The following is a 26,874-nucleotide window of genomic DNA, read 5'->3' on the forward strand; positions in this document are numbered from 1 at the left end:
CAGGTCTTGGTCCTTTTCAATAAGAAATAATCAGTTATAATAGCACTGTCCTGTTATTGTTCATCGATTTGCTCTAACAGGCACTAGTAACGTCTCCACTGTGAGACTTGTTACTGTTTTTGGCATATCAAGTATGCCATGGGGAGCTTGCCAGGCTCTGCCATGCTGGCGGGATACTCTTGGTAGATTGCTGGGCTCTCCAAGAGGGATGGAGGAATCGAGCCTGGGTTGGCCGCTTGCCAGGCAAACGCCCTATCTGCTGTGCTATGGCTCCAGCGATCAATTACAATAACCACATAAATATTTTGTCTAATAATTTGGTTTAGTAGCATTCCTGTTATTTCAGGATTTGTTATCAGCCTGTAAAACACTGGAACATTTGCAATTAATTACCAAAAATAACATTTAAATTGTATTAAAATCGATATATACCTCATGGTGTTTCACTAATAAAAAAAATAAAATAAAATAAAATTGCAATTTAATAAAAAAAAAACCCGATATATTACTACTGCTGAAATTGATTTCCTTTTCTTTTGGGGGGAGGTGGGATGTCTCACACCCAGTGGTGATCAGGGCTTAAAACTGAACCTTAAACCCTATACTCTCTCACCATGCCCAATATTATTTTTCTATCGGGTAGGGCGTTCGCCTTACAAGCGGCCAACATGGCCGACCCGAGTTCGATTCCTCCGCCCCTCTCGGAGAGCCCGGCAAGCTACCAAGAGTATTCGATATGCCAGACACAGTAACAAAAGTTTCCAATGGAGACGTTACTGGGCCCGCTCGAGCAAATCGACGATCAACGGGAGGGCCTTTACCTTTACCTTTTTATAAAATATTTTTCTATTTTATAAAATCCTTACAGTAAAAAGATCCATTCCAAAACCATTTTGTCTGTATTACAAAGTACTATCAAAGGCATATTACCTTTGACAGTATCATCTAAGGCAGATATCCCAACCGAAGAATTAATACCTTATGATAACTGGCATAAATAAAGCTGTCTCTGTTAGATCAAGTTACAACCAAATGAGTCACATAGCCACTACTCCACTCCTCCTAAACTTTTTTTGTTAGTTTGCTTTTGCAATACTCAGGGGTTACTCCTGGCTTTGCATTCAGGAATCACTCCTGGCAGTGCTCAAGGAACCATATGGGATGCCTGGGATCAAACCTAGAGTCAGCTATGTGCAAGGCAAACAAACACCTTACCCACTGTACTGCTTTCTGACTCTATGTCCCAGACTTTTTATTATGAAAAAATTTGACCACTCATAAGATCATAAATAGCTTCACGCCCCACCGAGGCCACGAGTTGCCCCCCATGAGCGGCTCTCCAGCACGGTCATGGCTCCAGGGGCACAAGGACTTAAACCAGAGCCGGGCAGCTTGTGAATGGACTATGTAGAATGGGGTTCCTGGAGGTGAAAAATAAGTACTGGTGAAGGAAAAGGTGTTTGATCATTGTATGACCGCAACTTAAACCTGAAATCTTTGTAACTTTTCCCACAGCGATTCAATAAATAAATATAACCAAAAAAAGATCATAAATAATTGTACAATGAAAACCTGAACACTTAGCACTTAAATTAAAAATATGCTATAATTTACTTCTTTTTCAACCATTTGCAAGGAAACTACAAGCATTATCCTTGACACTGATACTCTTGTTTGAAGAGGTGGTTTGAAGATTGTCCCACAAGCTCAAACAGCCATTTCAAAATCAGTATTCGTGATAAATACCCAAAGAAAGTCACAGTCTTCCATTTTGTTAAAATTAGTAGAAAGCTGACCTGGTTTTTTCTCCACCTAATCCTCCAATTAGTTTTGAGGCTCTTTCAAGTTTCTTAGCACAGAGTTCTACTTGGTCTTCTAAACGAGCCTTTTCATCTGTTTTCTCTTTAAATGTTTTCTGTAAATTTTCTAAACGACGTTCAACTTCTGTTAATTCTGCTCGCTTCTTATTCAAAAGTTGCATAATCTCACCCAAGGCTTTCTGAGCTTCTGAGAGGCGGGCCTTCTTAGGAGCCACTACCTGTGTGTGGAAACGACATACAGAGGCGTGTGAACAGATGCTCTGTGGAAATTATGTATATAACTTTTATGTATATTATGGAATAGAAACATTTGTGATGAAAAATAAAATTATTACTTTCAATACAAACTAAACATTCTCCTTAATTTTTACATTATATTTGAAAACAAACATTTATATATTTTATGAATATATGTATATATACACATACAAAAATTCTGGAGCAAGAAACTATTATCTATGAAATTAAGTTAATTATTTGGACTAACAAAATATTACATTATGCAGCAAAATGTCTCAAAAGAATGAGGAGTTGTTTCTCCACTGTTGCTCAAGAAAAAAAAAAAAAAAGAACAAGAGGAAGGACCAGTAGCCCTGCAATGCTAATTTCTACGCAGTAACACTGATTCCAGACTTCTGACCTCCAAAACTCTCAAAGAATTAATTTGCTGTCTTTTTTTCTTTCCAAGTTTTTGGAGTTTAGGAGCTACATCCAGGAGAGCTCAGGGGCTATTCCTGGCTCTGGCAGCATGCAAGGGACCATATGTAGTGCTGGGGATAGAATGAGGATTTGATGTATGCAATTGTGTCCCTTTTATTTTATTTATTTAATTTTTTTTTTTTGCTTTTTGGGTCACAACCAGTGATGCACAGGGGTTACTCCTGGCTCTGCACTCAGGAATTACTCCTGGCGGTGCTCAGGGACCATATGGGATGCTGGGAATCAAACCCGGGTTGGCCGCGTGCAAGGCAAACGCCCTACCTGCTGTGCTATTGCTCCAGCCCCTCATGGTGTTTCACTAATAAAAATGTAAAAATAAATAAATAAAAAATTTTTTAAAAAATAAAGAAAAATCATGACATACTACGTTGGTCGACTCAGAATAGGACAGGCTGAAACCTGTGTATGCAGTTCTGCTGAAGCTCCTGGGATTTCTCATCTCCAGAATCTCTGGAACCCACAACAAAAGACTACTTACCTGACCTTGGGACTAGCTAACCAATTCCCACCCCAGGCCTCCTTTACTTCAATACAATCCCACAAGATCTTGAGAGCCACAAGATCTTGGTAGTGTTCTCTTTCAATAAATCCCATTTCAGCCTAATTGTCCTGTTGGACTCTGTTTCTTCCTTTCTACAGTCTTAACCCCAGACTTTACATAATACATTAAATTTGGTTTGTTGGTTTGTATTGTTTGATTTTTGTATTTCCCAGTTGTTTGTCTTCTCAGTTAATCCAAGGCACCCATTTGCCTTGAGAGATTAACTGCAGCACCAGAAATACAAACAGAAACAGAGCCTTTGAGGCAGTCAGGTAGATAGGGATGGTAACAGAATGAATAACCATTAATTAAGAGAAGGAATAACTGAATAGCTCTAAGGCTGTCAGGACTCACATTGTGGACACAAGGAAAGTAGGCCTGATAAGACTTTTACCTGGAAGAACAGACCAGAGAAGGCTGGACTCCTCCCCTCAGCTCTCCCCCCCCCCCCCCCAAACACACACACACAAAAGAAGCTCCAGAAGGAACAAAGATGAAGAAAAAGAATTTCAAAGAACAGTAACCACCCCCAACTCTACCCCCTTGGCAACCAACCTAGCAATGGACCCTTATCCAGGTAGAAAGCCCCACCTGGGCAGGTTGGACAAACCCTACAAAAAGCCAACTTGAACAAAGGAAGTGCACACATATGCTTCCTGAGCCCATGTGCTGCTTGTGTCTATGTGTCTGTCATGGCCAAGCACATATTTGTGGTACCCAAGCACATGTGTTGTTTGCATCTCTCCTCTTGAGATGTTTTCATATCTAATGTTGGTATGTGTGCTGGGGCTCTCTCCGCCTTTGGAGAAGCCGCATTATCTTTTGAGTGTGATACTCTCTTTTTCTCCCTCCTTCCCTTTCCTCAAAAACTTCCAAATAAAATGTTTTTACTTCACAGCTTGTCTTCTCCTGAAACTCTTTTCTGTGAGAAAGACAAGGACCCAAAAGCCTGGGTAAGGCCTAGAACTTGCTTTCCTTTCCTTCAAAGAGCAATTTTATAATGGCCACCCAAGCATTGTTTGGGGAGCATAGGATAACACCCTGAGAAACTAGGCAAAACAGTGCTATAGCGCCTGTCAATTGTTATGACTGGGTTCAGTGATTCAGAATTTTGAATCCTGAGAGCATACCCAGAGGTGCTGGTGGGAAGGTATATAATTCTGAGGATCAAACTTAGAGCTGTGTTTGGCATATCGAATACTCTCGGTAGCTTGCCGGGCTCTCCGAGAGGGGCGGAGGAATCGAACTCGGGTCGGCCATGTTGGCCGCTTGTAAGGCAAACGCCCTACCCGCTGTGCTATCGCTCCAGCCCATACTTTATCACTTGAGCTATCTTCCCAGTACCTTAACAAGGTCAGAACAAAGATATATATGCACAGATTTAATTTCTAGATAATTGGAAGAAAATGGCTGTACAAATCCTCAAAATACCTTTGCAACTCTGTCATACACTTCCATAGCCATGATCCACTTACACAGACCCTCAGCTGCAGAAGAAGCTTTGGCAACCTTAGGAGGGTCAAATTCAGGGTTGGTTAAGTATTCACCACGAATCTTCTGCATAACAGTCACCTATACAAAAATAAGATATTAAAATTTACTACAAAATCATAAGATGAAGTAATCATACATAGTAAAACATTGCAGGAGAGTTGTCTTTCTTAGTGAAAAGAAACAGTATGATCAAACTGGATTGGATTTTTTTGTTTGTTTCTTACTTTTTCAATTGAATCACTGTGAGATAGACCATTACAAAGTTGTTCATGATTAGATTTCAGAAGTACAGTATTCCAACACCCATCCCTCCACTGGTGTACATTTCCCACTGTCCCCAGGTTCCCTTCCATCACTCCTCCACCCCCGTCTGCTTCTATGGCTGGCACTTCTCTCTCTCTCTCTCTCTCTCTCTCTCTCTCTCTCTCTTTCTCTCTCTCTCTCTCTCTCCCTGCCGCTCCCTTTTGTACATTATGGTTTGCAATATTGATACTGAAAGGTTATCAGGAATATCCTTTTATCTACTTTTAACACTCAGATTTGGTCTAGAATGATCGTTCCCTTCTAATATTGTCATACTGGTCTCTTCTTTATCTTACCTACCCTCAGCACCACACACTTGTGGTTTCAAACTGGATTGTTATAAGGAGATCTTTAAGTTATATTTGCAGAATTGCTCTTATGTGACAGGAGAACGTCATTTTGGATCTAAACCAACTCCAATAAATTGCATTAATTTACCTATCTTGGTTAAAGCTGACAATGAACGGGTGGCAGGAGCAATTCTAATCTGGGAGAAAGGATATGCTTATGTTTTCATAAGTGAAGTCTCCCAGAAAAGGCTGTGTTCCACTACCATTAGTTAGACCATGTCACTAAAGGCAGCCACCCCACCTCAACAGGGAATGGCAGCATTCCCCCAGCAGAAGGACTCTTAGTTACTGTTATCACAAAGCTTCTACCACCTATGGGCACTTCAAACTATTATCAACAAGGGATGTGGAGCAGTGACTTGACACCTTGTAGCAAGAGTTACTTTGGGTCCAGGGGTGGCCTGATGTTTTGGAACAACAATTTGGACATTTATGTGATTGGAACAGTTCCCCTATTTGTATTACCCCTGAGCCTTATAATGAGTCCTTCCATGAGTGGGAAAAAATCAGTTATCATTTGTTAGACCTAAAAGGGAATCTTACCCTCAATGTTCAATCTCTCCAGAAAGAAATCATTAATGTTTTCTGAAAGATATTGCCTAATGTGTGCTATAGTGCATGGTCCTGGGAATGCCTTGTAGGGTATGGATCACTATTCTTGGGGGCAAAGAATGACTTATGGTGTGGAAATGTTGGAGTGGTACTTATAATTGTACTCGTGTTGTTGGCCTTAGGATTCTATCTTCTGCGATGAAGAATAGACTAAGCAAAGGAGACCCAGTCTCTAAATCATTTCAGCCTTCTCCGGTTAAAAAATTTTAAAAGGGGGAGATGTTAGAGTTCTCCCTGGCATAGCCCCTTGACTAGAGGTCGCTGGGTCTGATAAAATACCCCAGGTCCCAACTTCTCTGAGAACTGGGCTGTTGCTGGGGAAAACTGACATTTCAGAGAATTTTCATTGCTGGGTGGCTGATAGCTTGTAATGTGGGAAGCAGATATCTTTGGGTGTCAACAATACCTTGCCTCTGCTGTAGAGCCTCAAGGACAGTGCTCCAGCAGCTTCTTCCTAGCCATAACAACCCCCTTCCTCTCTCTGTTGGCTGTTTGTTAGTGCACATAGGCACATTCTTTCAACCTCTATATTTTTCAATATTTCACCTTATTTGCGATTTTATTTATTTATTTATTTAAATTTTTATTAGTGAAACACCATGAGGTACAGTTGTAGACTTACAAATTTTTGTGCTTGGGTTTCAATTATACAATGATCAAATACCCATCCCTCCACCAGTGCCCATTTTCCACCACCATGGGTCCCAGTATCCCTCCCACCCCCCCATCCCCCCTTCCCACCCTGCCTCTGTGGCAGGGCATTTCCTTTTGGGTGTTGTGGTTTGCAAAAGGGGCATTGAGTGGCCTCTATTTTTTTTTATTAGTGAAACACCATGAGGTACAGTTGTAGATTTACAAATTTTTGTGCTTGGATCTCGGTCATACCACGATCAAATACCCATCCCTCCACCAGTGCCCATTTTCCACCACCAGGATAATATCCCTCCCCCCCAATCCTCCCATCCCCCCATCCCCCCCTGCCACTGTGGCAGGGCATTCCCTTTTGTTTTCTCTCTCCTCCTGGGTGTTGTGATCAGCCAAAGAGGCATTGAGTGGCGAACATGTTCAGTCCAGTCTACCTTCAACCTGCATCTCCCCTCCTGGGAGGATCCTCCAAACACCCTCCACTTGGTGTTCCCCTTTCTATCTGACTTGTCCTTTCCCCTAGAATACCCAGCTGGCCTCTAAGTTATGGAGTAATTCTCCTGGTGTTGCTCTCAGCTATTCTTGGGTATTAATCTCATTTTTTATTATTTTATATCCCCCAGATGAATGCTATCTTTCTATGTCTATCCCTCTCTTTCTGACTCATTTCGCTTAGCATGATACTTTCCATGTTGTACCACTTGTATGTAAAGTTCATGACTTCATCTTTTCTAAGAGCCACATAGTACTCCATTGTGTAGATGTACCAAAGTTTCTTTAACCAGTCATCTGTACTTGGGCACTCAGGTCTCTTCCAGTTTCTGGCTACTGTAAAGAGTGCTGCAATGAACAAACAAGTGCAGATGTCACTTTGGCTACACATTTTTGCCTCTCTGGGATATATTCCCAAGAGTGGTATCGCTGGGTCAAATGGGAGCTCAATTTCTAATTTTTTGAGGAACGTCCATACTGTTTTCCAAAAGGGCTGAACCAGTCGGCATTCCCACCAACAGTGAAGGAGTGTCCCTTTCTCGCCACATCCGCGCCAGCAACGGTTGCTTTTGTTCTTTTGAATGTGGGCCAGTCTCTGAGGTGTGAGATGGTATCTCATTGTGGTTTTGATCTGCATCTCCCTGATGATTAATGATGTAGAGCATTTTCTCACGTGCTTTTTTGCCATTCGGATTTCTTCTTTGAGAAAGTTTCTGTTCATTTCATTGCCCCATTTTTTGATGGGGTTGGATGTTTTCTTCTTGTGGAGTTCAATCAGTATTTTGTATATCCTTGATATCAACCCCTTGTCAGATGTGTATTCGGCGAATATTCTTTCCCATTCTGTAGACTGTCTTTGTATTTTGGTCACTGTTTCTTTGGAGGTACAGAAGCTTCTTAGTTTAAGATAGTCCCATTTATCTATCTCTGTTTTCACTTGCTCAGCCAGTGGCGTGTCATCTTTGAACATACCATTAGCCTCAATGTCATGGAGGGTTTTGCCAACTTTGTCTTCAATGTATCTTATGGTTTCTGGTCTGATGTTGAGGTCTTTAATCCATTTTGATCTTACCTTTGTACATGGTGTTAGGCAGAGTTCTGAGCCCATTTTTTTGCATGTAGCCGTCCAGTGATGCCAGCACAATTTGTTAAAGAGGCTTTCCTTACTCCACTTCACATTTCTTGCCCCCTTATCAAAGATTAGATGACCATATGCTTGTGGGGAGATGTCAGTATATTCTACCCTGTTCCATTGGTCTATTGCTCTGCCTTTGTTCCAGTACCATGCTGTTTTGATTATTACCACTTTGTAGTAAAGTTTGAAGTTAGGGAGGTTGATTCCTCCCATTTTCTTTTTCCCCAGAATTGCTTTAGCTATTCGTGGGGGTTTATTGTTCCATATAAATTTCAGGAGTGTTTTCTCCATTTCTTTGAAGAATGTCATGGGTATCCTTATAGGACTTGCATTGAATTTGTACAGTGCTTTCGGTAGTATTGAGTGGCCTCTATTTTAACCATTGCCTCTCCTAATAAACTTTGTCATGTAACTACGAATCTATGGCCCATGTAAGTGGCTTTGTCTTGGCTATGCCTGCACGAACAACCTTTGAGCATCCATTGCTAGAAATCATCCTCACTTTTGTTGTCTTTAAAAACAAAAATACACTTTGAGGGGCTCGAGCGATAGCACAGCAGGTAGGACGTTTGCCTTGCACATGGCCAACCTGGGTTCGATTCCTAGCATCCCATATGGTCCCCTGAGCACCTCCAGGAGTAATTCCTGAGTGCAGAGCCAGGAGTAACCCCTGTGCATTGCCGGATGTGACCCAAAAAGAAAAAAAAACAACTTTGAGATAATTTAAAAATTAAAAAAATAAGCACAATGGTAGCAGAAACAAATAATATTTGAGAGACAAACATGAAAACTTATCATAGAGTTAAGCAAGATGTTTCATTTAAAGTAAAGTAAGTAAGTAAAGGCCCTCCCGTTGATCGTCGATTTGCTCGAGCGGGCCCAGTAACGTCTCCATTGGAGACTTTGTTGTTACTGTGTCTGGCATATCGAATACTCTCGGTAGCTTGCCGGGCTCTCCGAGAGGGGCGGAGGAATCGAACTCGGGTCGGCCATGTTGGCCGCTTGTAAGGCAAACGCCCTACCCGCTGTGCTAAGGATTTTTCAAAGTTGGTCAGGGATATGCCTACATGTATGAAGCACTGAGTTCAACCCCAGGTACCGAAAAACAAAAACATAAAACAAAAAAATAAAAGCATACATGTCTATCGCTTCTCGGCCTTTTGGCTAAGATCATATACTTTGGCTAATATCATATACCAAGATCATAAAAGCATATACTTCTGCAGCATGGGAAAAGTAGAAACAAGGGAAAAGAACACTGAGGAGTTTTTTTGAGGGGGAAATTGAGGGAGAGGCACATCTAGCAGTTACTTCTGACTCTGAATTCAGGAATCACTCATGGTGGGACCACATGGGGTGTTCAGGATCAAACCCACATTGGCCGCATGTAAGGCAAATGCCCTACTTTCTCTACTATCACTTTGGCTCAGACATTGAAATGTTAATAATTTAGGTGTAAATTATTAACATTATAAATAATAGCACACTATTATTTTTAAAAATTCACATATCATTGGGTATCAGATTTCACTTTATTATAGCTTAACAGTAAACAAATATAATCATTTGATATCAATAATTCTCAAAAAATTAATTTTTTAATTTTAATTAATTTCAGTGGGCTAAAGGAAAGGTTTTAATGTATTATGAGAATTCATAATATAGTTATATATTTTATTTTATTTATTATTTATTATTTTTTAATTTTTTAAATTTTTATTAGTGAAACACCATGAGGTACAGTTGTAGACTTGCAAATTATTTATTATTTTTTAGAGAAATTGAGTTCCTACAGAGACGTTTAAACTTTATTTATTTATTTATTTATTTATTGCTTCTTGGGTCATACTCAGCAATGCACAGTTTTACTCCTGGCTCTGCACTCAGAAATTACTCATGGCAGTACTTGGGGGACCATATGAGTTGTGGGAATCGAACCCGCGTTGGCTGGGTGCAAAGCAAACGCCCTACCTACTGTGCTATCGCTCCAGCCCCGATGATATAGTTTTAATCCTAAAAGTGAATGGTTATTTTATGTTTTATATAATATTGCATAATGCTAAGACTCTTATGCATCTTGGCAAAATTACATGTACAAAAATAAATTCCAACGAAACTCACTGGAATGTTGTCCTTGTCATATTCCTTCAAATCTCTTAAGAAATTCATATCTCCCAGAAGTTTTTTGCTGGGTCCCCAGTAATCTAATATCTACAAATAAAAATAATAAAATTTATGACATATACATTTAACATAAAATTTTCTTCTTGAAGTTTAAGCTATCTATGAAAACTGCATATTTTCAAAATACCAAATTACAACATATGAGATATAAAAATGCTTTGTTTCAAAAAAATCACTATCAAGAGCATAAACAAGAACTTCTACATTAAATTTAACATTAAAATTCATTAGAAATAAAATATAATTGTTTCTGTAGAAAACTAAAAGGATTATCATAAAAACATAAAGATTTCATATAAAATGTATTTCTAATATTTCAACTTTAATTTTCTTTTATGCTGGCTGGAGTGATAGCACAGCGGTAGGGTGTTTGCCTTGCACGCGGCCGACCCAACAGACCCGGGTTCAATTCCTCCACTCCTCTTGGAAAACCTGGCAAGCTACTGAGAGTATCTCGCCCGCACACCAAAGCCTGGCAAGCTACCCATTACGTATTCAATATGCCAAACACAGTAACAACAAGTCTCACAATGGAGACGTTACTGGGCCCGCTCGAGCAAATCGAAGAACAACGGGAGGACAGTGACAGTGACAGTGATGCTGGTCTCCAAACAGAAATGTAGGAACTAAGCTTTGTCCTCTCCCTCCAAATGTCTACACTGTAATCCAATCAACAGTGTAATCTAAGGGCCAGAGAGTTCAATGGGGAGGTCACTTTCCTTGCATGTGGCCAACCTTGATTTAATCCCCTGCATCCCATACAGTCCCCAGAGCACCTCCAGGAATAATTCCTAAACACAGAACCAGGAGTAACTCCTGAGCATCTCCAGATGTGGTGGTCCCCAAACAAAACAAAACAAAACAAAACAAAAAACCCCAAACCAAAACCAAATGATGTGATTTCAGATGGAGGTTGGGTCTCTGGGAAGTTGATTAGGTCATGACTGGGATTAGTACTCCTATAAGACACATCAGAGAGTTTCCTCACTGGGCTTCTGTTTTGTGAGGATACAGTACAAAGACTGCTAACTATAAACCAAAATGCAGATCTTCACCAGACCCTGAATCTCCCTGAATCATTGGTGTTGAATGTCCCAATCTAAAGAACTGTCAAAAATGGGGGTCTGGAGAGATAGTATAGGAAGAAGTGTGCTTGCCTTGAATGTGGCTGAACCTGGTATGATCCCTAGAACTCCATATGGTTCCCTGAACCCTGACAGAAATGATTCCTGAGCATCATAAGGTATGGCCCCCAAAACCATAAATAAATAAATATTACATATAAGTCAAGCAGATTATGGTAATTATTACAAGTAAACTAAGAGACAAACACTTTTTGTAGGCAGCCTTTTCATCTATCTAGGCTCCACAAGTGAAAGCAGCAGAAAGACAAAACTTACATGTTTCTCTGCTACTTATAAGATAAAGTACATGATACTAGAAAAACATGATGAGGATAGGGCCACAGTGATAGGCCATCAGGTAGGGTGTTTGCCTTTTATGCAGCTCAATCCTTGGCATCCCACAAGGTCCCCAAAGCCCACAATGAATGATTTATGAGTGTAGAGACAAGAGTATGAACTGAGCAACACCAGATTTGACTCAAACCCCCCCCCCCAGATCCCCAAACATGATAATGAAGAGCTAACTTATACTTTTCCCTATTTCTAAAATCTTGGCAAGAGGTTTGTTGGCATGTGTGTAAATGAGAATAACTGTTTCTTTTCTTTTTTTGCTTTTTGGGTCACACCTGGGAATGCACAGTGGTTACTCCTGGCTTTGCACTCAGGAATTACTCCTGGCAGTGCTTGGGGGACCATATGGGATACTGGGAATCGAACCTGGGTCAGCCGTGTGCAAGGCAAACTCCCTCCCCGCTGTGCTATTGCTCCAGTCCCGTAACTGTTTCTTTTATTAGTTCAATGAAGCATAAAATGACCAGAAACCAAAAAAAAATCTTACTTCTCCAATTTAAAGGTTTACCCCTGAGTATTGGGCTGGAATGATAACACAGTAGCCAACCCGTGTTCGATTCCTCCATCCCTCTTGGAGAGCCCAGCAAGCTACTGAGAGTATCTCGCCCACACAGCAGAGCCTGGCAAGCTCCTCGTGGTGTATTTGATATGCCAAAAATAGTAACAAGAAGTCTCACAATGGAGACGTTACTGGTGCCCGCTCCAGCAAATTGATGAACAATAGGAAGACAGTTCTACAGTGCTACCCCTGGGTATTGTAAAACCCTCCAAAGAAACAAGTCTGAATTTAGTTTAGGATAGATGAAATGCCTTTACAAAAAAAAAAAGAAAGAAAAAAAGAAAGAAAAGAAAGCAAGCCTTGAGTAATAATTGCAATAGTAACAGCTAACATTCTGTGAGTTTATTACTTATGATTTTTAAATATGAGCTTTATATATGTTAAGAATCTACTGCTCATATTAAATTCTGAAGTAGATACTATGATAATCCTGTTTTATGTTGTTTTTTCAGAGTCGTAGAGGTTAAGCATTTTTTTCAAAGTTATATTACTAGCAGGATTGAGAATTTCTGGATTCCAGCTCCAGAACACAAACTTTTCAAAATTTCTTTTGTTTTTAATTTTTTTTTATTGAATCACTGTGAGATGACCCTTACAAAGCTGTTCATGACTGGGTTTCAGTCATACAGTGTTCCAACATACATACCTCCTCTAGTGTACATTTCCCAGACTTTTCACAATTTCATTATCCTCAGCAAAATATTTTGAATGCTCAGAAATAATGACTTTATGATTGCATCTTATTTTTTACACAACTTAGCTGGGAAAGTATGCTTAATTAGTTTCACCCTGTAATAGTAGGAATTACTATGTAGTAATTCCTACATAGAAGGAAGGAATATAAAAACAACTGGAACCACATTTTCATGATGTTATGCTGCCTTAGCTTTATTCTGAAATACATACAGAGAGTATTTCTCATAGTTTTTTTTTAATAAATTTAATTTTAAAAACAATGTCTCTTCCTTAGACTGGCTACTATTGACATCAATTTAGCTGTAGCTATAAAGTAGTCTACATGAATACAAATATGATTTGAATCTGTATCTAGTTATTACCTTCCCTCCAGTTCCTGAAGGATCTGAAATTTTTTCTGGTTTTATATCTTTCATCACACAAATAGCAGCCATAACTAGTTTAACACCAGATGGAGGATTTTTCATTGATTTTACAATTGTAATGTCAGATGGCTAAATCAAAAGAAAATAGATATCTTCAGAATAGTTCAAATAAAAATAGTTTTTAAAGTAATAGTAGAAACAAAATTTTCTTTTTTGAAGTTGCAATTGCTTTTTATTTTCATAGCTATGAGAATTAATGAAAGATAATTTAGAACATATAAAATTAGTTGTTCTCCAGTGTCTGTAAATTCCTGTATTCTTTTGAGAAACACATTACCTTATAAAAATATATTTCTCACATATATCCTAAAGTTGCATACAATCACACAGAAAGCTCATACATTATGAACTATGAACATGAATTAAGTACCATTAGGTAGGGACCAGGTTTCTGGCTCAAGTGGTACACACACACTTGCCTTAAATGACTTGGATTTGATCCCAAATATCACAAAAATAGAACCACTGAATAGACTGTGGATTTTAAATGTAAAAAAGAGAGGGGAAAGGGAGAAAACAGTACGTTCAGAATTTTAGCACTTTGAGAGCACTAAGAAGTGTCTATAATATACCTAATATAGTCTCATGTTTTATAACTACAGAGACTGATAGAACTGAAGATTTTCAGTGTTCTATACACACAACGAGATGCTGAATCATTCACAGATTGACCTGATTATCTGTGAGGGTTCTTATGTGAAATTTGTGGCACTAATGAAGAAAGAAAGTAAAGAATAGGGTCTGGATATCCTGAATAATCTTATTACCCTGAATTTCCCTAATCAGCAGAAGCTGTCTCTTCTTCTCTGGTGAAGTTGTTCTGATCCCAAACCTTATAAAGACATAAAACAGCACAGTATACTGTAGGTAAGTATTACTCACATCTGTACTGGGAATTGTTTAGGATGTGTATGACACTGGGGATCAAATCTTGAGTCTCATACATGCATAGGATGCTCTCTGCTACTGACCTATATCCCCAACCCCTCTAATTGGAACAATGTTCATCTGCTTGCATGGCCTAGAGGCTGCAGAATGGACATACCACACTCCTTGCTATATGCTTCTGGTTCATGTACAGAATGGCTATCACCTCTCAGAAACCATTTGTTCTATTTCCAACTGAACATCCTGAAGGAAAATTATAAATCGTATATGAAAAGTAAAAACGTAAGTAACAATGTATTATAGAGAAACTGTTAAGAGGCAAGTTTCATTTGAGAGGACAAAAAACCATCACCCACTGAAATAGGACTATATCTAATTCACTTTTATATCTTTCATCATACAAATAATCATAACTAATTTAACACCATTTTACTTTTTACATTTAACACAATTTTACTTTGTTGATAAAACACAACACACCTAATTCAAACACTTGCCTTTAGAGTATCCAGTGCAGACAGAGCTGCTTCCAAGGCTGGGATTGCCTCAGCTAGGTCACTTTCACACTCATTTTTCAGAATTTGGGCTTCTTCCGCCTTTCCACTGGCTATTTCCTCATCAAATTTCACAACCTTTCGTTTTGCTTCTACTTCTGCAGACTCTATCTCAATAACCTAAAGGAAAAAAATAGAAAGGCAATTGCTCAAATATCTAATTGCTTTCTCAATCCAAAAGACAAAAGAATATTTGGAAATTAGAGTATCTAACATATATATGTATAATTCTGAAGGGTAGAGGAATAGGATAAAATAGGGAGAAATGCAAATATATGTAAACTGAATTTTGAATGGGCTTCTCACTTCCTCTCAAAACTAACACAACCCACAGAAGACCTGGTGAGATAATCTACTGCAAAATCTCTAAGATCTAGTGGCAAAAATTAAGGCTTTGATTAAAGGCTAAAATTTTATATATTTCAATTATTTTTGAATATTAGCAATTACCCAGTATACTCTACCTGCATCATATGTGCATTTTCAATTTTAGCTTCCTCCAATTTGGGCTGTAATTGAACAAGTTCAATTTTCATTTCACCAACCTAAATAGATATTTTAGTTAAATTCTCATAATTACAGAAACTGAATATATAATAGTAGAAACTTATGTACAGTATTAGATCCAGAAAAATCTTAACATTTTCTTCCAGTTCTTCAAACTTCAAACTTCAAATCCATTACATAACCATATTCTTTACACCAGAACTGAGTATATGACAGAACAGAAAGAAGACACAACTCCATGAGAGAAATGTCAGATAGTGAAGGTGGTGACAGCTCTGGATATTCTATCATACTATAAATGCATGGAGTATAATGCAAAGATGCACTTCTCAAGCCCCTGTTGCTCATATTAACTAACACTAAATATTGCTAGCAATTAATTAGTCAAACACAAAATCTTTTATATAACCAGCTATTACAATTTTTTTTAAAAAAAGGGCAGTCTTGGCATATTCCTTTTAAATGTCCCTACAGTTAAGACTATAACAGGATATATTTAAGTTTGTTTCATTTGGGAAAATTTGGTGAGCTTTTCTAACACTAAAACTACTCATCTTTAAAATTGCCATTATAAAAGTGTCTACTTCATGGAACTGTTTGAAAAGATCAATGAAAGAATATTATGAAGCACCTGGCACAGTGCCTGAAATATACGCTTTCAACAAACTGTAGCTATTATTATTAATTCTTATATATTATAGGTAATATATTAAACTATTTTGAGTTTCTCAAGTTACCTGAGATTCAGCAAAAGCTAATTTTTCAAGCCCATTCACATATCGCTGTTTTGCTTTCATGATAGCTTCTCGCCTCTTAGTCAAAAGCTGTCTAAACGAGGCAATAAGTTCAAGATAAGAAGTAGCAGTAACATAGTTATGTCGTCCCAATTCTTGCAGGAACCTAAACAGGGATATATTTAAGAAACAAAGAATAAGAAACTAGGGGTTTCCAATGACTTTTACTTAATATTCAGAATTATAGCAACATAGTTACAATAGTGTTAATTTTCATGGCTATGATGTAAATAGTTATGTTAGCACCTCACCACCACCAAAATGCCCAAGACCTCCACAACTGTCCATATATCGCTTCTAGTCTGCCTCTTTCTTCCTTCCACTGCTCAGCAATTTGAATTTTTTAATCCAAAGACAAGGGTTTGTCATTGTCTAGTGCCTTTCTCTGCCTTTCTATATACCACGGATGAGTGAGATTACCCTGTATTTGTCCTTCTCCCTTTGACTTGTTTTGTTTAACATGATATCCTCCAGTTTCATCCACACGGCAGTGACCTGCAAGATTTCATCTTTCCTTATAACTGACTAGTATTCCATTATATAAATATACACATATACACAAATACACGTGCATATTTATATACTCTTTATTTATCTATCATGGGACGTTTGGGTTATTTTCATATTCTGACAATTGTACTAAGTGCTGCAATGAACACAGGTGTACTTATAATGATTCAATGCAATCCCCATCATAATTCCCATGATATTCTTTAAGAACAAACTCTACTGAAATTTGTCTGGAATTGTAAAATTCCCAGAATAACCAAAGCTACCCTGAGGTTAAAAAGAATATCAGAGGTATGTATTTTCTAACTTTACGTTATACTATTAAATATATTGTCATAAAAATTAGGAACGATAGCACAGCGGTAGGGCATTTTTGCCTTGCATGCAGCCAGCCCAGCTAGCCAGGTTCATTTCCTCCACCCCTTTCGGAGAGCCTGGCAAACTACCAAGAGTATCTCGCCCGCATGGCAAAGCCTGGCAAGCTACCCATGACGTATTCGATATGCCAAACACAGTAACAAGTGCCACAATGGAGATGTTACTGGGCCCACTCACGCAAATCGATGAACAATGGGAAGATAGTGACAGTGATATGTATATAACTAACAAACATCAACAAAAAATTCAAAAACCCTATAAAAATGGGAAAAGGAAATTAACAGACCCTTTCTTGAAGAAGATAGATGGATGACCAGTAGGCTCATAAATAAGTGGTCATCGTCACTTATCATTAAGGAAATCAAAATCAAGATGACAATAAGGTATCTTTTCACAACAGTAAGAATGACACATATCAAAAATTGTGGAAACTTCACCCTTGGTCCCAGAGTATAAGGATGAGGAGGTCAGAAAAGGAAAGAAAACAAAGGTGACAGAAAGATAAATGAGAAGCAAGAGTTAAAGGGATCTGAGTACATGGGGATGTTAAGGAATGATAAAGATAAATTTCCAAACCACAGAGTCAACGACACTGAAAATAAAAGATCAAAATTTCAACAACCAATCTTTAAAAAGTGCCTCTTGCTCGCATGGAGTCAGGAATGGGAGACCTATCCCCATCTCCCTTTGTTTCCAGTACCCTGGCAGTCAGGCCCAGGATCTACCTCTGGTGCCACATAAGCTCATTAATGACCATGGTCCAGAGAATCCCAAATAAATCTCTCGGGAGAGAGCAACACAGAACAATACACAGAGATGCCTCTGGACCCCAAAGTCACAATCCAGTTTAAAAATATTAAATTTGGCACATATGCTGCCTGAGCCCATGTGCTGCTTGCGCCCACATGGCGGATCACATGCCCGAGTGCATGTGTCACCCACATCTCCCCTCTTGAGATGTGTACTTTCATGTTTTCGTGCCCTGGATGTGTGTAGGGGCTCTCTCTGCCATTGGAGAAGCCTATGTTCTCTCTTGAGTACATTTCTCTCTCACTCTCTCCCCCCTCCACACCTTAAAAATCCTCCAAATAAAATTTATTTATTTCCAAAAAAAATATTAACATTAGTTGTATAACAGTATTTAAAATTTTAGAATTCCTGGAGCATGCAAATGTACTTGTGGCCACACAACATCTCATTCTCTACACTATTGATGTATCAAGAGTAGCACACCACATTTGATGGGGGAGCGATAGCACAGCGGTAGGGCGTTTGCCTTGCACGCAGCCAACATGGCCAACCCGAGTTCAATTCCTCCGCCCCTCTCAGAGAGCCTGGCAAGCTACTGAGAGTATCTCGCCCGCACGGCAGAGCCTGGCAAGCTCCCCGTGACGTATTCGATGTGCCAGACACAGTAACAACAAAGTCTCCAATGGAGACGTTACTGGGTCTGCTCGAGCAAATCGATGATCAATGGGAGGGCCTTTTACTTTTTAAAGTAGAAGGCAACCCATCTCAGCAAGAAAAAAAAATAATATATATATACATACATATATATATGTATAACAATGTTCAACCTTTAACAACATGTTAGTAATCTCTTATACAAGGGCTTAATGGTTCCAGGATGAAATGCAACAATCTTCACACACTTTCCTCTAAGGAAATTTTTCGGATCATTTTTAATGGATTATTCATAACAAACAAAACAAAATAAGTGATTTAGGTCCTGCTTTGGGGACAAGGTTTGGAGGTCAGAGTGGAAACATTCGAAATATGGTGGTGGGTAGATGTAATAGTGGTGGGATTGGTATTGGAATACTAAATGTAACAAATTACTGTGAACAACTTTATAAAAATAAAGTAAAAATTATAAAAAGTGTCTCAAGGGTGGCAGGCTGGGGATGGGGTGAGTAGGTTGGAGCCTAAGAACCCTCATGGAAAGAAAGAAGACACTAGTGGTGGGGTTGGTACTGGAATATAGTATGTATGAAACCCAACTATAAATGACTTTGCAAATCATGTGACTTTAATAAAAATATTAAAAATAGTGGGAACAATCTGTACTGGTGGACATATGGTCAAAAAGGAACTCTCACTCATGGGAATGTTATCTGATTCAACTCTTATGGAAACAACATGAAGATTTCTCAGTAAACTAAAATTTCAGCTGTTATATGACCTCAGCAATTCCACTTCTGGGTACCAGGCCACCAAAAAGTTCATTAAAAATGACACATGCACACCATTATATGTTGTATCACTTAGCATAATAGCTAAAAGACAGAATCAACCTAGGTGTCCAACACAGTGAATGGATTATGAAAATGTGGTATACACACAGTGGAATACTATACAGCTGCACGGAATGAGGAAATCATGTGATCTCCTGCAACCTAGATGAAACTAGAAAACATCATGTTAAGTGAAGTAAGTCAGAAGAAGGGGGACAAAGACAGGATGATCTCACTTACCTGTGGTACACAGAATAACTAATAACTGGAGGAAAGAATGCAAAGTTTTAAAGGGGGATAACAAGATCATCCTATAGTATAAGAAGGAGAGGGACAGAGAATAAAGAAATAAAGGAGGTTAGCAAGAAGAAAATAACAGGAAGGAAAAAGGGGCAGGCATCAATGGCTTTAGGTAGATAGGTGGTGCAGAAGAGTGACTCTGTGAAAACTGCAGTCAACAACACTAAAAGAAATTGATGGAGGAAGTTGACGCAGGTGATGGGATTTGTGCTGGATCACTGTATGTCTAAAATTCAACTATGAATAACTTTGCAAATCATGGTGCCTTAAAAATAATATAAAAACTACAATGAGGAAAATAAAAGAATATTATTTGACTCCATTAGCAAAGATAATAAAACAAAATAAGCAAATGGGACTATATCAGATTTTAAGGTTTTCTCATGATAAAACAAGCTTGGGTTAAAATAAGATGTCATCCTACTTAATGGGAAAAAATACTTGCATACAATAAATCAGATAAAGAGCTTTCTATGTCCAAGATATAGAACACAGTCACAAAACTCAACAACAAAAAACAATAATCCCATCAAAATGTGGAGACATTTCTACAAATCGGCATACGACAGCCAGTAGGCACGCAAAAATAATGATCATCACTTATTATTAGGGAAATACAAATCAAAACTATAAAATATCATCTCACACTAATGAGAATGGCACATATCAAAAAGTGTTGGAAACAATGGTTGGTGCAAATATGATGAAAAAGAAATGTGATTCACTTCTGATTGGAAGGTCTGGTTCCTCAAAAAAGAACAGTTTCCATGTGATTGAGTGATCACACATCTTGATATTTATTCCTAAACACAAAAACACTAATACAAAAACATATATGCGCACCTCTGTCCAATGAATTTCTACTACAGCTCTTTAGTTACTACTGAGGTCCAGCATTATTTCTTCTCTTAACCTTTGTGAGACAGTCTTCCAATTTTATAGTTGTATTGTTTTGTATTGGGGATTTAGTTAAAAAAAAACCTATAATTTTTGTATGTATAAGACCCTCATTTTGATCCCTGTTTCCACATGAACATATAATACTTCCTCCTCCACTCCCAGTACAGTCCAATGTTGCCCTTCTTAATACCACTGGGAGTAAATCTGGTCCCAGGAGCAACTTCAAGTGTGGCACCAAAATTAAGCCCAAAATTAAAATTTTCAAATATTATCATTCAAGTTTCTATCAACATTAACCTTTGTGAAAGATTCATAATGGTTGTGTGAAAGTGTTTGCAGATTGGAACTATCTCTTGGCGTTCATCCACAGTAAGATCCAGTGTTCCTAAGAATTCCACAGCCACACGTTCCAGGGCATCCTCTGGCCATGGCTAAAAAGAAAAAGAAAAACATGAAATTTAAGATAAGTAGTATCACTTTGACAGATAGTTCAGGTGTTTTCCTATGTAAAAGAGGATGAAGTTTAGAAAACTAAAACCTTAATGGGAAAATTAGAATTTTGAGGACTGAGATCACAAGTAAATCTATGAAAGAGCATATAGACATTTACATATACTAAAATTAAAGATAACATAGTATAAAGAAAGGGTCAATAGGGGGTATGGTCCCACCAGCAGGTCAATCTGTGCCTGTGAGGCGAGTGCATCAGCAGCCTGATGGCGCCTTCAGACTTCCAGATACCCCAAAATTGCTGCTGTGCTTTTGGCCAGACCCCAAAAACTTGGGAAAAAGTTTACCAAGAAAAAAAAAACAGCCAAAATTTAGGTAGGTGGGAGACACATCACAAACCACTTCAAGTTCAGCTATATAATTAGAGGCAAGGTCTCTCTGGTTGCTGATCAAACTGCATAACGGCTATGATCCCAGAGACTCAGAGACAAATTTCAGAACCCAGCGACTTTTGGAAGAGATGCGTCTGGTCCCCACAATGGGCTACTGGTGCCAGACCACCCCAAGAGGGAAAGGGTGCTGTCCCTCTGCCTGCTCCCCATTGGCGGGTCAGTGGCCACCATCTTCCAGAGGCCATTGGACAGTCAGGTTTGGGCCCACAGTGACAAGACACACAGGGCCTCACAGGATGGGGTGGAGTCGGCTCTTTCCTCCCCACCCCAACCAAACCCCAAGTCGCTAGCCACGAATGGCCTCTCTGGCTCCTGATCAAGCTGCTCTACGGCCATGATCCTAGAGACTCAGAAACAAATCTCAAAACCCAGCAGCTTTTGGCAGAAATGCGTCATGTCCCCGCAGTAGGTTACTAGCGCCAGGCCACCCCAGGTAGGAATAGGATTCATGCCTTGGCCTGTTCTCCCTGGCAGCTTTGTGGCCGCCATCCTCCAGAGGCCACTAAACGGTCAGGTTTGGGCCTGCATGACGAGACACACAGGGCCTCATGGGATGGGGGTAGAGCCGGCCCATTCCTTCCCACCTCAACAAGACCCCAAGTCGCCACCCATGAACAGTCTCTCTGGTTCCTGATCAAGCTGCTTAATGGCCATTATCCCAGAGACTCAGAAACAAATCTCGAAACCTAGCAGCTTTTGGCAGAAATGTGTCCAGACCCCACAGTAGGTTACTGTCACCAGACCACCCCGGGGGGAAAGGGTGTTGGCCCTCTGCCTGCTCCCCTTTGGCGGCTCAGTGGCCACCATCCTACAGAAGCTATTGAACAATCAGGTTTGGGCCCTCAGTGACAAGACAAGTGGGGGCCTCGTGGGATGGGGGTGGAGCTGGCCCTTTCCTCCTCGCCTCCAACGAAACCCTGAGTTGCTGCCCACAAATGGCCTCTCTGGCTCCTGATCAAGCTGCTAAATGGCTATGATCCCAGAGACTCAGAAACAAATCTCAGAACCCAGCGGCTTTAGGCAGAAATATGTCTGGTCCCTACAGTAGGTTACTGGCTCCGGGCCACTGAGGTGGGAATAGGTTTTGTGCCTTGGCTTGTTCCCCTTGGTGGCTCGGTGGCTGCTATCCTCCAGAGGCCACTGGACAGTCAGGTTTGGGCCTGCAGTGATGAGACATGGGATGGGGGTGGAGCTGGCTCTTTCCTCCCCGGCCCAACGAGACCCTGATTTGCCACCCACGAACAGTCTCTCTGGCTCCTGATCAAGCTGCTTGATGGCCATAATCTCAGAGACTCAGAAACAAATCTCGGAACTCAGCAGGTTTTGGCAGAAATCCCTCCATATTTAATTGCTAAAATTTTGGAATTCCAAAATCATAAGCTCTTTATAACCAGCAATAGAAAACAAATGGTATATTTTGCCTTTTTGGCAGATCTGAGTGTTGGGATAAAATCCCAAATAATAATGGCGGGTCTGCAGAAACCATAAGGTACATTGAAGACAAAGTTGTCAAAACCCTCCATGACATTGAAGCTAATGGTATCTTCAAAGATGCCACGCCACTGGCCGAGCAAGTGAAAACAGAGATAGATAAATGGGACTATCTTAAACTAAAAAGCTTCTGCACCTCCAAAGAAACAGTGACCAAAATACAAAGACAGTCTACAGAATGGGAAAGGATATTCGCCGAATACACATCTGACAAGGGGTTGATATCCAGGATATACAAAATACTGGTTAAACTCCACAAGAAGAAAACATCCAACCCCATCCAAAAATGGGGCAATGAACTATTGAACAACAAGTGGATTAGACAGGAAATCAAAGAGGAAATCAAAAGATTCCTAGAAACAAATGAAAATGAGAACACGAGTTACCAAAACTTATGGGACACAGCAAAGGCTGTGTTAAGAGGAAAGTTTATAGCTCTACAAGCATTCCTCAGGAAGGAGCAGCGAACACACATAAGTAACCTAACCTCACAGCTTAAGAGCGTGGAGAAGGACCAAAAAAAGGAGCACAACCCGAACAGGAGAAAGGAAATAATAAAACTCAGAGCAGAGATTAATGAGATGGAAACCCAAAAAACAATCTGAAAGATCAATGAAACCAAAAGCTGGTTCTTTGAGAAAATTAACAAGATCGATAAGCCGCTAGCAAAACTCACAAAGAAAGGGAGAGAGAAAACCCTAATAAACCGAATCAGAAATGAAAAGGGGGTCATTACAACAGAAACCATAGAAATTCAGAGGATCCTCAGGGAGTACTTTGAGAAGCTTTATGCCATGGAACATCAAAACCTCGAGGAAATGGATAAATTCCTAGACTCCTACAGACGCCCAAGGCTGAACCAAGAAGACCTGGAATACCTGAACAGACCTATCACCATCAAGGAAATTGAACTGGTAATAAAAAGTCTCCCCAAGCACAAAAGTCCTGGCCCGGATGGATTCACTAGTGAATTCTTCCAAATCTTTAAAGAGGACTTACTCCCAATGCTCTTTAAGCTTTTCCACGAAATTGAAATATCAAAAACACTTCCGAACAGTTTCTACGAAGCAAATATCACACTGATACCAAAAGCAGACAGAGATACCACAAAGAAAGAGAATTACAGGCCAATATCCCTGATGAACACAGATGCAAAGATCCTCAACAAACTACTAGCAAATAGAATCCAACTACTCATCAAAAAGATCATACACCATGACCAAGTAGGATTCATCCCAGGGATGCAAGGATGGTTTAACATTCGAAAATCAATCAACATAATCCATCATATCAACAAAAGAAAAGATAAAAAGCATATGATTATATCAATAGATGCAGAGAAAGCATTTGACAAGATCCAGCACCCCTTTATGATGAAAACCCTAGCCAAAATGGGTATAGAGGGGACCTTCCTCAACATAATTAAAGCCATCTACCACAAGCCTACAGCAAGCATCATCCTCAATGGGGAAAAACTGAGAGCCTTCCCTCTAAGATCAGGGACGAGACAGGGATGCCCACTCTCTCCACTTCTGTTCAATATAGTACTGGAAGTACTTGCAATAGCGATTAGGCAAGAAAAAGATATTAAGGGCATTCAGGTAGGAAAGGAAGAAATCAAGCTCTCACTATTCGCAGATGATATGATACTCTACTTAGAGAACCCAATAACCTCCGCCAAAAAACTCCTAGAAACAATAGACTCGTAAAGTTGCAGGTTATAAAATCAATACCCAAAAGTCCATGGCTTTCCTATACGCAAACAGTGAGAGAGAAGAAAGCAACATGAAAAAAACAATCCCGTTCACAATTGTGCCCCAGAAAATCAAGTACCTAGGAATCAGCTTAACTAAGGAAGTAAAGGACCTATACAAAGAAAACTACAAAACGCTACTTCAGGAAATAAAAGAGGACATGAGGAAATGGAAAGATATCCCCTGCTCATGGGTCGGGAGACTTAACATTGTCAAAATGGCAATACTACCGAAAGCATTGTATAAATTCAATGCAATCCCTATAAGGATACCCATGACATTCTTCAAAGAAATGGAGCAAACACTCCTGAAATTTATATGGAACAATAAGCCCCCACGAATAGCTAAAGCAATTCTTGGGAAAAAGAAAATGGGAGGAATCAACCTCCCTAACTTCAAACTGTACTACAAAGCAGTAATAATTAAAACAGCATGGTACTGGAACAAAGGCAGAACTGCAGACCAATGGAACAGGGTTGAATACACTGACATCTCCCCTCAATCATATGATCATCTAATCTTTGATAAAGGTGCAAGTAATGTGAAGTGGAGTAAGGAAAGCCTCTTTAATAAATTATGTTGGCATCATTGGACGGCTACATGCAAAAAAATAGGCTCAGAACTCTGCCTAACACCATGTACAAAAGTAAGATCAAAATGGATTAAAGACCTCAACATCAGACCAGAAACCATAAGGTACATTGAAGATAAAGTTGGCAAAACCCTCCATGATATTGAAGCTAATGGTATCTTCAAAGATGCCACGCCACTGGCCGAGCAAGTGAAAACAGAGATAGATAAATGGGACTATCTTAAACTAAGAAGCTTCTGCACCTCCAAAGAAACAGTGACCAAAATACAAAGACAGTCTACAGAATGGGAAAGGATATTCACCGAATACACATCTGACAAGGGGTTGATATCCAGGATATACAAAATACTGGTTAAACTCCACAAGAAGAAAACATCCAACCCCATCCAAAAATGGGGCAATGAAATGAACAGAAACTTTCTCAAAGAAGAAATCCGAATGGCAAAAAAGCACATGAGAAAATGCTCTACATCATTAATCATCAGAGAGATGCAGATCAAAACCACAATGAGATACCATCTCACACCTCAGAGACTGGCCCACATTCAAAAGAACAAAAGCAACCAATGCTGGCGTGGATGTGGCGAGAAAGGGACACTCGTTCACTGTTGGTGGGAATGTCCACTGGTTCAGCCCTTCTGGACAACAGTATGGACGATTCTCAAAAAATTAGAAACTGAGCTCACATTTGACTCAGCAATACCACTCCTGGGAATATATCCCAGAGAGGCAAAAATGTATAGTCGAAGTGACATCTGCACTTGTTTGTTCATTGCAGCACTCTTTACAATAGCCAGAAACTGGAAGAAACCTGAATGCCCAAGAACAGATGACTGGTTAAAGAAACTTTGGTACATCTACACAATGGAGTACTATGTAGCTGTTAGAAAAGATGAAGTCATGAAATTTACATACAAGTGGTACAACATGGAAAGTATCATGCTAAGCGAAATGAGTCAGAAAGAGAGGGATAGACATAGAAAGATTGCATTCATCTGGGGGATATAAAGTAACAAAGTATGAGATTAATACCCAAGAATAGCTGAGATCAGCACCAGGAGGATTACCCCATAACTTAGAGGCCAGCTGGGTATCCTAGAGGAAAGGACAGTTCAGATAGAGAAGGGAGCACCAAATAAAGGATGTTTGGAGGATCCTCCCAGGAGGGGAGATGCATGTCGAAAGTAGACTATGGACTGAACATGTTTGCCACTCAATGCCTCTTTTGCAGAGCACAACACCCAAACGGAGAGAGAGAACACAGGGGATTGCCCTGCCACAGAGGCAGGGGGGGATGGGGGAATGGGGATGGGAGGGATATTATCCATGGTGGTGAAAAACGGGCACTGGTGGAGGGATGGGTATCTGATCATTGTATAATTGAAACCCAAGCACAAAAAAAATTGTAAATCTACAACTGTAAAAAAATAAATAAATAAAAATGAAAAAAAAATGGGGCAATGAAATGAACAGAAACTTTCTCAAAGAAGAAATCCGAATGGCAAAAAAGCACATGAGAAAATGCTCTACATCATTAATCATCAGGGAGATGCAGATCAAAACCACAATGAGATACCATCTCACACCTCAGAGACTGGCCCACATTCAAAAGAACAATA

At 39.6% G+C, this 26,874-nt stretch overlaps 1 protein-coding gene across 1 annotated transcript in view; it reads right to left on the reverse strand.

Moving 5' to 3' along the window:
• Positions 1 to 26,874, reverse strand: part of DNAH12 (dynein axonemal heavy chain 12) — a 209,920-nt gene that overhangs the window by 54,834 nt on the left and 128,212 nt on the right. Inside the window, exons 45-52 of the mRNA XM_056129552.1 lie at positions 20,814 to 20,947; positions 16,138 to 16,300; positions 15,358 to 15,438; positions 14,837 to 15,013; positions 13,389 to 13,520; positions 10,234 to 10,323; positions 4,513 to 4,653; positions 1,797 to 2,038 (exon numbers count right to left, since the gene is read on the reverse strand). Of these exons, the coding sequence (XP_055985527.1) occupies positions 1,797 to 2,038; positions 4,513 to 4,653; positions 10,234 to 10,323; positions 13,389 to 13,520; positions 14,837 to 15,013; positions 15,358 to 15,438; positions 16,138 to 16,300; positions 20,814 to 20,947 (1,160 nt within the window). The remainder of the gene's footprint in view (positions 1 to 1,796; positions 2,039 to 4,512; positions 4,654 to 10,233; positions 10,324 to 13,388; positions 13,521 to 14,836; positions 15,014 to 15,357; positions 15,439 to 16,137; positions 16,301 to 20,813; positions 20,948 to 26,874) is intronic.

This window comes from Sorex fumeus, unplaced genomic scaffold, assembly GCF_029834395.1.
Source record: "Sorex fumeus unplaced genomic scaffold, SorFum_2.1 ptg000072l, whole genome shotgun sequence".
NCBI lineage: Eukaryota > Metazoa > Chordata > Mammalia > Eulipotyphla > Soricidae > Sorex > Sorex fumeus.